Here is an 11,810-nt window from a genome sequence, read left to right as displayed (position 1 = left end):
ACTCCTGCGGACGAAGCTGATTGGTCAGCTGTGAGCTTCGCTTCAGTAGAGGCGATTCAACAGTGTGATGTGACGTGGAGCGCAGGGCCGGCGGACGTCTGCCAGAAACTTCTCAACAACTTTGAACAAACTTAACTCCTGCTTGTTATTTATGCGAGGTTAACGCTGCCAAAGACGTGTTTTCTATTTATTCAAGCTCAACGTTAACCAGAGAGAGACTGCCTAGCTCGGAAGCGACGCCACTTTCGCCGATTAGCCCGACAGCTAAAGTCAGAGAGGGAGCTGTGAGACTGCTGAACTCATTGTTGCTCTCTTAGTTTTATCCTAGGTGAATAAATCATGTAGGGGCGTCGTGACTTGCCTGTTGTGAATTGTTAGCACCCGTTTTTCGCCTACTACTACATGCTAATATTAGCCATTGTGCCGAGCTCGGGATAACAGAGCGAGCTGTCAACATGGGGACACTTCTGCGAGGTGAGGAGATGTGCCTGGCCCAACTGTTCCTACAGTCCGGCTCAGCCTACGACTGTATCGCCGAACTTGGGGAGCTGGGACTTGCCGAGTTCAGAGACGTGAGTTCTGTCATAAACTTGTCTTGTTCTATTATCGCTGTCTGGACTACCTGCTCAGTTTCATGTCTGTAAACTTATGTAACGCTTCGAGACTTCTGACATCATCACTTAGGTGTATAATGTTCTTATTTAACTGCAGCTGCTGTCTGAGTACTGCGGAAATCTACTTCAATATCCATAGCGCTTGTGTGCCAAGGATTACGACAAGAAATACAACAACCGCTTTGAATTTGTTCTGTCAAATGTCAACCAATTTGCATTTAAAAATACACTGTATGACAAGAATGTACAGTAAAAGAGCCAAGTTGGTTCTCAGCTGAAAAAGTGACACATATGAGATCATTGTCTTCTGAGCTAAATGCGGAATTCTCTCAGCTAGGTCCAACATCTAGCACCTTAACATTGATCAGTCGCAGCTTAATGGGTACATTTTAGCTAGTTATGAGTAGGAAAATATCAATACACTCTAATTTTCACGATATTGTGTGGATATCTTGAGTCCACTACATCGGTGTAACATTGGCTAGGCCGCTGCATTTGTGATACAACGAACAATATTGCAAGACCATGTTTGACACTACTTACATTGTCCTTGATTAAGTTCAGAGAAATAAACTTGTTTTCATCCATGTAATATTGTCAGTTTTTGACAATATGTGATTTTGTTTTCCAATGAAATCATCTCCCTTGATGACAAATTGCAATATATTGTGGGACTTACGAAGATAGAACTATGAGGTTTTCCTAAGGTGCTCTGCCATTTCTAAACTTGGGAATAAAGATCATGCAAACTGTCCAGGATACTATCATGCCTTGGCATCTCTTATTAGTTGATGACATTCGCAAACACTTTTGATCAGCTATGTAATTATTTGGGAAAGTATTTAAGCTTAACAAATAGTGCATGAGTAGCATCTTTCATTGTGCAGTAAGCGAGTGCAAATAGTTTAGAGAAGAAGATGACACAGATGTTTCTACTTCCGTGTGATAAACATCCTTTAATATTTTTTTCAGCTCAACCCCAATGTGAATGCTTTTCAGCGAAAATATGTCAATGAAATGAAGAAATGTGAAGAAATGGAGAGAATACTTGGTAAGTTCCTTAGAAGGGCTCACAATGAACTGTGAAGTTTGCCTGAGGTTCTGCAGAACAGACGGGTTAAGGATGAAATATTACAGAGACTTTCATTCGACCACAGGAGACTTTTAATTTCATTGGGAGGATGTCATGAGAACTGTCAGCTGGTAGTGGATTTAGCATAGTTAACCAAATGATGTTTTATCAAATTAGGCGAGGAGAACAACACTGTGGGAAACTCTGCCCAGATCTAATGACGAATGAGCCATTGTAATGCCATTTGTGCATCAAAGTTATGCTCTGTTAATGTTTAACTGTGGAATATGTCCTTGTATTTTTCACAGGATATCTTTTAAGGGAGATCAAGAAAGCTGATATTCCATTATCAGACACAGATGTCAACCCACTGGCTCCGTTGCCCAAGCATGTCATGACTATTATGGTTTGTTGCTTTTTTTTTCTGTAACCTCTTAGCTATGGCAGATGAGAATGCTAGTTTAGAATTGCACAAAGTAAAACATCCTGGAACTTATCACTGAATTCTGTTTTATGGTTGTACAGGAGCAGCTGCAGAGGTTGGAAGTAGAATTGGGGGAGGTCACGCGAAACAAGGAGAAGTTGCAGAAGAATCTGTTGGAGCTGACAGAGTACACTCACATGCTGCGTGTCACTCGCAACTTTGTGCAAAGAAATCCGGAGGTAACTCCTTTTTGCTGAACGTGCACACCTAGACTTCGATTCATCTTGATCTTTAAAACTGAAATGTAATCATAATATCTCTACATGGATGTGTGTGGTTTGGAAATGATTTTGCTATCTCTTTACATGTGATACATTTGATGGTTTATCTCTATAACTCAAGATTTTTGATGCCGCTTTTGAGTAACTTACTGGAAATGGATTTTATTGAATTGTATTATTTAAATAATGGCATGTTTATTGAACAACATGACAGTTACTGAATAAATAAAATTAATACAATTCATAAAATGACGGTATTGTTCAGGCAGTTTTCATGTATAAACAACACAGCAGAAACGATTCATTCTCTGTGTTAGATTCTTATCAAAATGACATCAAGGCAGATTGGACCCACATTATTACTCCACCACTGTAACAGATTTTGCCATGGCTTCTGACTAAATATTTCATGGCATCGGAGCAAAAACTGTAGTGATTCATTAAATTATTGTCTTAGATAGATGGATACTTTGTTCATCTCCGAAGAGAAATTCCCCAAAAAATAAATAAATAATAAATAATAAAAAAAATGTATGCCAACTCAATGAATGGGACCTCTTCCTGAGGAAGTATTGATAGGATGTTTTCAGGAAGCTTTTAGAACTTTCATTATGAAAGTTCACTTCTCTCCAAATGACACACAAGCTGCATCTGTGTTTAAACAACACTGACGTTTGCCCCTCTGCATCACGGCCATTTATAATCATAATTACCATGATTATGTTGGTCAGATCCTGATGAAGGTGAACCTGACAAGGGCAAACAAGTATTTGCAGTCTGTATTGTTTGGCTTCACAGTAATTCTTTTTCAAGGTAATAAGACATGAGGCATGCATAATTGGGATAGTTTTATGGTCTTCATTGTTCACATATTTGACTACACAACTTTTGGAATAAATTCCATTCAATACAAGCCAGTTATTTGTGTGTTACATCATTCCTAGCTTGCCTGTCTTTGCAGAGAGAGCCGATGCAAGCTCAATATGAGGAGTTCCCCTTTCTGGATAAAGACCCCTTGATGGACCACAGCAGCATGCAGAGGCTTGGTGCTAAGTTGGGGTAAGATGGAAAGCTATGTCTCCGTGTTTTAATCTTATAGCACAATTCATGCTCCAAGCAATTTCATTTCATTGAGATCTAGTTTAGTTTCAAGCGTGTGTGTGTCGCTTACTCATACTCTTTATTGTTATTAGGGGTGTGAATCTTTTGCTATCTCACCATTCCGATTTTTGGGGCCATGATTTGATTTAAAATCTATTTTTCGTTTCGAAATAATTGATCTGATCTCTTGTCATGACCTGCTCCCATCAACTTTGGAGACAGAATGACTATTAAAGCTTCTTTTTTCATTTTTTTTACATTTCAAACATTTATCCCTGCTTTAGATGGAATTGTTGCAACTGTTAACACACTGTTAACACCACACAGTGCTTGAGGAACTAAATAAAAGTGCCTCTTTACTGTAAAAAACTTCAGTTAATAAGCTGCCTTTAAACTCTGAGGAAAAGGCCTTTACCAGCGACCATACTTATCGTCTCTTGGTAAAGCTGCGGCACAGCTGTCTCAGGGGAAAACGTACGGGCTCCGACTGTCTAAAGCGGTGGTGCACGGCTGACAGGAACGCGTCACCTGCAGACAGGAGACGTGTTCCAGAGTGGACTGGGCCTTGATGTCTGGATGTTGCATGTAGTTGCAATTTTTTTTTTTCTAAATCGATTTTGGGACCTTTTAAATCAATTCTGAATCGTAGCAAATGAGAATTGCGTTTTTTATATGAATCGATTTATTGACACACCCCTAATTGTTATTGCTCCGTGCCTTTGTGTATAATTGTTCGTCTTTTGCAGATTTGTTTCCGGTCTTATTCAGAGGGTGAAGATTGAAGCCTTTGAACGGATGCTTTGGAGGGTTTGTAAGGGATACACCATCCTCAGTTACGCTGAGGTCGAGGAATATTTAGAAGATCCTGACACAGTGAGTTTTTCACTCGCTTCGCACATGTAATTGCGAACATGAATTTCATCGGAATTGAATTCCGTCTTGTTAAAAACAAATCATGCCTCAGGCCATTACTCATTTATCGATTGTCTTATTTGCCGCAGGGTGAACCGACCAAGAGTGTGGTTTTCCTCATCTCCTACTGGGGAGACCAAATTGCTCAGAAAGTGAAAAAGATTTGTGACTGGTAACTATTCCTCAGATGGCGTCCTGCTTCACACTTGTGAATGTTGTAACCCAACTGTCTTGCTTCTCCTTTTTCATAGTTACCACTGTCATTTATATCCATATCCAAGTAGCAATGAAGAAAGGAATGATGTTGTGGAAGGTCTCAGAACTCGCATTCAAGACTTGCACACGGTATGTCTTGAGCATCTGCCACACACTTTGACCTGTAAAGTGTTAAAAGTGTGACGCAGCTGCGAGTGGGGAAGTCACCTTCAGTTATCACAGTGCACAGAACGTATTCACAGACCTCACTGATAGATAAACTGCCAAACCCAATGACAATAAATACTTTTGCGGTTGTGGGGGGTGGGGGCATTAAGAATCCCCCCAACAGTTGAAGAATCATGTTAAGTGACGGTGTGGTATTTGCGTTGTGAAGCGAGCCTGCACTCTCGCTGACTGAAATTAAAATAGTGCATCCCCCCGGCACATGACCAACGTGAGGACTCAGCTGACTGTTGAACTTTTTTTTCTTACCCAGTTTTTCCCATTTGCATCTTTTTTTTAACATGCCCTCCTCTCTGAGTGCTTCAGCAATGTTACTGTGCTGTACAGATCAATGTCTAATGCCGTTTCTAGATCTAATTCACATCATTTATTTATGTTTATTTCTGTCTCTTAGGTGCTTCACAGGACTGAAGAATATCTGACACAAGTCCTGATGAAGGCCTCAGAGTCTGTCTACTCCTGGGTCATACAGGTCAAGAAGATGAAGGCCATCTATTATATTCTAAACCTGTGCAGTTTTGATGTTACCAACAAATGTCTGATTGCTGAGGTTTGGTGTCCTGTTTCTGACGTTCCAAACCTGAGGAGAGCTCTGGAAGAAGGATCGGTAAGTCTTGGTACTAAAAGCACACAAGTGTTAGTGCTGTTGCTCTAGTGTGACACGGTGGCCATTTATAGGGATGTGAAAAAGGTTGATCTTTGCATCACCCGTGTTATCTGATAAAATGAGCATCCGGTGACCAGAACCCAGTCGAGATAGTGGGTCATTCAGAGCCTGTAAAAAAATATTTGAGGGAGAAAGTTGAGGTCCATTTTGTGAATACTTATTTTTGTGTTGGTAATTTACATAGCAAGACCTCCAACTGATTTAGTCAGACTTTGGTGGAATGACTGACATCAGTGGAAGATATAACATCCACCAATAATGGTTTGTGTCAATCGCAAACCTGACTTTTTAAAAACCTCTATAATCATCCATCTTCTGCCTTCTTTTAACATGTCTATACAATTGTCACGGTCCTTCTCTGTGACTTTCACATCTTCTCTATGAAAAATTGTTAGAGGTTTATGGATGTGATTCAGGAGGACATGGAATGATCGGTTAAGATGGATGAGGAATGTCAAATCAAATGATGACCTGGAGGTCACAGAAGAAGAATCATAGTTTTCAGTTTCTTTTGTCGGATGAATAATATCTGTTATATCGTTGAACTGTGCAACCTTCTTTATTTTTATATTTTGTATCAACTATTAGTCCATCTGATCAAATTGTATTGATGCAGTTTCATACACTTTGTGGCGCTTTACACGTGTTTACATCGAAGTACACATTCTTGCTGGTCTGGTTTCCTGGTGTGAAGGAATTGTCATTTCATTTTCAGAGGAAAAGTGGTTCAACGGTTCCTTCTTTTGTCAATCGTATTCCAACCAGTGACACCCCTCCGACGCTGATAAGAACCAACAAGTTTACCTCTGGCTTCCAGAATATTGTGGATGCTTATGGAGTTGGCACTTACAGAGAGGTAAACCCAGGTACGTGTGTGGTGCGAACCGTCTGCCTCTGAAAGACAACGCAGGGAAACCTACTGATCCAGTTGTCATGTGCACAAGTTTTAACAAGTCAAATTCACAGCTACTGAATTTAGCAAGGGAAAAAATGGCTCACCTGAGGTTCAGACCAAGAAGAGGAGGAAGTATTGTTTTTAAAACATTTAATTGTTTTCGTGCAGAGCTTCTTCTGGTACCATTTTAAACACAGTTATGCTGGTATACTGTATAAAACAATTAGTGTTCTGATTTAACATTTTAGGACATTCATATGTGCCGCTTGGCTCAATACATTTTTTGGAGTTGCATTCCTGTGATGCCATCAGCACAATGAGCAAGCTTGTCACTGCCACTGATTTTGTCCTATGTTTTCTCACTACTACTACTACTAGCTCCATTCACCATCATCACTTTCCCCTTCTTGTTTGCGGTGATGTTTGGGGATCTGGGGCATGGCTTCATCATGGCCATGTTTGCCTTCTGGATGGTCCGCTGTGAGAATGACCGCAAACTTAAGAACACCAGAAATGAGGTGAGTCGAACTGAAACGCACCGGAAACTAATGTTCTAAATCTGATGATGTAATGCCTTTCTGCAGATTTGGAACACCTTCTTTGAGGGCCGCTACATCATTCTGATGATGGGTCTCTTCTCCATCTACACTGGTCTGATTTACAATGACTGCTTCTCCAAATCCATGAACCTCTTTGGTTCAGGTTGGAATGTGAGAGCCATGTTTGCGGCTGCAGTGTGGAAGTGAGTTACGGTTGACTGTGGGAACAACACAACGTTAGTACCACATGAGAAGCAAAATATTGGTCAAGTGATGACAACATGGAGTCTGCCTGAATTCAGATCATTTTTGGTTGGGCAGTAAAATTGGAGAAGTTGCGGTTTCTTGTGACAAATAGGGGAACGACAGCATGCTGATTCAATTTAGTTCTAAATGAACCCTGATATTTTTACTGTTAACATAAATAAAATAAATCAGGTAAATCATCCATCTGTCAGCATAAGATGTTGTCATTTGTAGATCATCCTTTTTGTCCTGATTCAAACTTGATTGTGTGCTGTGTTTTGCATTGCCCAAATGTACCTCTCCTCTTGCAGATCAGAAGACCTAGCTGGAAATAAGTTTCTCACACTGGACCCTAATGTAACGGGGGTCTTCACCGGTCCCTACCCTTTAGGAATTGATCCCGTAAGTTGCCTTTCTCTCAAGCCGTCACTGACTTGTCGACAAAGAAATTCATTTCTTCAATTACATTTTTCTGTGGAATTTATTTTAATGGCCCAGTCATTCCTTAAGTTATGGCTGCCTGTATTACCAAATAATGATCAGCTGACTCTGGACTACGATATTGGAATTTAACCAAGAGCAGCTGTCTGCTGTTCGGAAATAAACAGCAGTGACTTCATTGTTAGTGTGGCAATGTTTACATCCAAATATTTGAAGTTAAGTTATCTGCTCACAATCCTGTTTTAAATAAACTCGACTTAACCATCTGAAGGCTAGTGAAATGCTCCGGTGAAGGTTGAGAATGTAAGTCGGCCCATACCATAAATGTCTTTTGTTTTTGGAAGATTTGGAACATGGCCAACAACCGTCTGACGTTTCTCAACTCCTACAAGATGAAGATGTCTGTGATATTGGGGATCATTCACATGAGCTTTGGCGTCATCCTGAGCACTTTTAATCATATGTAAGCTGTGTATGCAGACTTCAAATGAGGTTTTAACAAGTTGTGTTTTTTAAAACATTGTTTGCTTTTGTTTAAAACAGGCACTTCAGGAAGAAACACAACCTCTACTTGGTCTTTCTCCCTGAGCTACTGTTCCTGCTCTGTCTTTTCGGATATCTGGTGTTTATGATTATGTACAAGTGGCTGGCATTCTCAGCTGAAGACTCGAGTCACGCTCCCAGTATCCTCATCCATTTCATTAACATGTTTCTGATGCAAGGTGATGGAACTCGTCCTCTCTACCCAGGGCAGGTCAGTCCGTCCACCCTGTCATGATCGGAGAATATCCTCCAAAAGTGGCTCTTAGCACGTTGCCTTCATGATTTCAGATGGGCCTGCAGGTGTTTCTGCTGGTAGTGGCTCTTCTCTCAGTGCCCGTCATGCTGTTGGGGAAACCGGTCTACCTTTATTGGCTTCAGAACGGAGGTCGTCGACTTGGGATGTACAGGGTGAGGAGGAGTGCATGTCTGCGCTGTCAGTGTGCACACATGACAGAATGTCTTCAAATATTTGTGCTCCGATGTTAATTGAATCACCTGCTCCCTTGTTTCCACAGGGATATGAGCGGGTGCGGCGCAATAGCGAAGAGGAGTTGTATCTGCTGAGAAACCATAACTTGGAGGAGGGGAACAGCCACAGCGACCTGTCCTCCAGTGGAGAGCAGAAAGAGGAGGTCAGCACAGAGATAATAAAAAAGACACCTTAAACTAGCCAGCGGCAACTCACCAAGCCCCATTAGATTAGACAAACATTGCCTGAGGTCACTACCCTGGATTACATTGATGCATTAAAGGGCAAACATGGGCCAACCGACTAGACGCACCCAGAGGGTCCTTGGAAAGCACAGTTGACTTCTGTGGCCAAGATTTATTGCTGCCAACCCTTCGTTTTAAAAGACAGTTTCATGATGACGCCGCCGCCGACTGTGCTCACTACCAAGGGCTTTTTGGTGGTAGGTTCTGCAGCCTCTCTGCTTAGAGGTTGTGGGTTCAAATCTCCTTTGAGTTGCACCAGTTTTCTCGATGGGGGGTTTGTACGTTCCTCCTGCTATTGAATGACTCAATATTGTCCCTGTGTGGGAGTGAGACTTGATGTTGTTTAAACCTTTGTCACGTGCCTGTTGTTCGCAGGAGATTTTCTCACATTTTAAGTCTGGTCTGTTGTTCTCTTCTTTGCAACAGTTTGACATTGGTGAAGAGTTCCTGCATCAAGCCATCCACACCATAGAGTACTGCCTCGGGTGTGTTTCCAACACGGCGTCCTACCTCAGACTCTGGGCCTTGAGCCTCGCACATGCACGTGAGTGTTGGAGAGAAACACATGCTTTTTATGCATATGGACGAAGAACTTGCGGCTGTTTGGCTAAATAAGTATTTCAAACTTGCTCCACTTGAGTGTTGAGTCAGAATGACTTTGTTCCGGGTGATGATGCTAATGTTTTCAATAGATTTTCCCACTTTAAATTAGAGTGCTGATGGATGGTTGTCATCTGTTTTGGGGTGCTGCTAGGCTCTCTCACTCAGGAAGACCTTTCTAACCTTTACCTATGGTTTTTGTTTGCTGGTTGAACCTGCTTCACACACTGGAGAAACGCAAATTGCCTGCAATTGCTTCTTGACTTTCCAGAGTGTTCCATGACTCCTTCAGTCGTGACCCAGAGTTAAAGGCCATAGGCAGGGCAGGAGCCCATTTCACACATGGAAATGCCTCCCTTGAATGACTGGATTGTCAAACAGAACCTGCTTGGTGGATGTGTGTACACTTCACAGCAAATACGTCTTTTCAAATATCAGAGGTGGAGATTCTAATAGGCTTTGCCATGCCTAATGGTTTCTTTTTTGTTGGCATACTATACGTGCTGCATGTGTGGCTGCAAGGGCAGCCTCTGGGGCTTTTTCAATCACCCGACAAGTCCATTTTTGACTATTTGTCAACAGTGTCATGTGATGTGAACTCTAAATCCTATTGACTTGCAAATTCTAGTCAAACATCAACAGCAAAGTTTTGTGATCCACGCAGAATTGTCAGAGGTGCTGTGGGAAATGGTGATGAGAGTGGGACTGCGGATGGACACACATATGGGGGTGCTGTTCCTGGTGCCTGTCTTTAGCCTGTTTGCTGTTCTTACTGTGTCCATCCTTCTCATCATGGAGGGCCTGTCTGCCTTCCTGCACGCCCTGCGGCTACACTGGTGAGTCCCAGCCATGGTAGATTCTAAGTGAAAGCTGCCTTGAGCTGTTTGAGCATGGTATTCATCTGTCAATGTCTTTTCTCAGGGTGGAGTTTCAGAATAAGTTCTACAATGGAAACGGAATCAAGTTTTGCCCCTTCTCCTTCTCTCTACTGCCCTCCAGCTTGGATCGCGATGGCTTACTGTGAAGGAGAGCCTCAAAGGTTTCCTATGTTCTGTGATGATCTTGTGAGCCCAAAGACCTAACTCGGGCCAACCTCGGCATGCTGCCCTTGTGGCGGTTGCACGGCCATCAGGGCAGATTCGACTCTCGAATCTCTTTGCACCACAAATCGCCTCAAATGTGTGGCTCTCACGTTTTGAATAAACCTACTTTAAATACCCCCACCCTCTCATTTGGAGATGATAATGAAAATTGATTTTGTGTAAGAGGGTGTGAAACCCCACAGAGCTCAGACCAGCCAGTGATTGTTAATTGCAGCAACATTTAAGCACTTTGTCGTCCATTGCTCCTCATCTCAAGCCTTGACCGTGGCCGATCTGATATCATCAACTGCTCAGCTCTGTGTTGCACTGACTGCCTTACAACAACACACAGTTCCGTTTCACTGGGATTTTACCATCAACACTGTGAAACATTGTGATTCGTTTTTTAGGACAATTCAACATGGACAGGCGTTCAGTGAACTGTAAATACTTTTTATCAAGGTATTTTTTAATTTATTATTTTTCTAAAATGTTGCACCAAATTGAAGATGAATGTAAATGTACTGGTTTTTAGTTTTGTAATGTGTTCACAGTGTTGCCTGTGCTGCCGCCAGAGATGATACAATTTAAACATTCCAAAATGTATTTTTCAGCCATGATGGGAGTGTATACTGACCTCAAAGGTCTGGTGTTTTGTGCGTATTGAGGTCTTTGACTATCATTTAAATTGGGTAGCGTCAGTCATTTGGGGAATTTTTTTTTCTGTCGCACTCATCTGCAGCATAGCAACACTCAGAGATTGAGAGATTGCACAAACAAGAATGTATGTAACTTGGTAAACCACAAATTGTCTTTGGTTAGAGGTTGTAACATGTCGCACAGGCTGGAATTGAAAACACACTTTTCCCTTTAAATATGATTATATGTTATGGCAGTTGTCTATGGGACCAGTAGTTTCTTTGAAATGCTCAAAGATGTTTTGGATTCGGCTGAATTTAAAAGATTCCAGTGAAAAAAGGCCAGACCACGGGAAATGCTTTGGTACTGTGAAACTGCTCTTTTGGTCAATAAAGCAGATGTTTGTGTCGAACTAGGAGTCTGGCCTTTTTCAGAAAATGCCATTGAGTGTGTTTTATTCTCTCAGTTAAAACTTCTGCATATATCGAGAATGCCATTAATTGAACCGCTCTTCTCCTTTGTTCTGTACACATAGTGTGTCTTCATTTTGTCAAGTCAAATTCTGCTACACCTGAACACCACTTCCCGGAAATACGAGT

The 11,810-nt window shown here is 41.7% G+C and overlaps 1 protein-coding gene across 1 annotated transcript; it reads left to right on the top strand.

Moving 5' to 3' along the window:
* The first annotated feature begins 55 nt into the window (after positions 1-55).
* Positions 56-11,644, top strand: atp6v0a2b (ATPase H+ transporting V0 subunit a2b). The gene is made up of 20 exons (XM_053871010.1): positions 56-572; positions 1,587-1,665; positions 1,995-2,092; positions 2,212-2,349; positions 3,353-3,450; positions 4,239-4,365; positions 4,494-4,576; positions 4,656-4,749; positions 5,240-5,452; positions 6,228-6,378; positions 6,786-6,925; positions 6,992-7,149; positions 7,504-7,594; positions 7,978-8,096; positions 8,177-8,387; positions 8,465-8,584; positions 8,692-8,808; positions 9,317-9,434; positions 10,155-10,326; positions 10,412-11,644. Exons 1-20 carry the CDS (start codon positions 456-458, stop codon positions 10,512-10,514), a joined length of 2,547 nt encoding a protein of 848 aa, XP_053726985.1. The 5' UTR covers positions 56-455; the 3' UTR covers positions 10,515-11,644.
* The last annotated feature ends 166 nt before the right edge of the window (positions 11,645-11,810 follow it).

The sequence above is a fragment of the Synchiropus splendidus genome, chromosome 7 (genome assembly GCF_027744825.2).
Source record: "Synchiropus splendidus isolate RoL2022-P1 chromosome 7, RoL_Sspl_1.0, whole genome shotgun sequence".
Classification (NCBI taxonomy): domain Eukaryota; kingdom Metazoa; phylum Chordata; class Actinopteri; order Syngnathiformes; family Callionymidae; genus Synchiropus; species Synchiropus splendidus.
The sequence above is the reverse complement of the archived record's forward strand: the minus strand, read 5'-3'. Positions and strand labels throughout refer to the sequence as shown.

What these genes read in the sequence shown, in the direction of transcription:
- atp6v0a2b (XM_053871010.1), top strand. Translation starts at nt 456, where the DNA reads ATGGGGACACTTCTGCGAGGTGAGGAGATGTGCCTGGCCCAACTGTTC. An exon ending in ATTTAGAAGATCCTGACACA is followed by an intron (nt 4,366 to 4,493) that starts GTGAGTTTTTCA and finishes TATTTGCCGCAG; the next exon opens with GGTGAACCGACCAAGAGTGT. An exon ending in CACGCCCTGCGGCTACACTG is followed by an intron (nt 10,327 to 10,411) that starts GTGAGTCCCAGC and finishes GTCTTTTCTCAG; the next exon opens with GGTGGAGTTTCAGAATAAGT.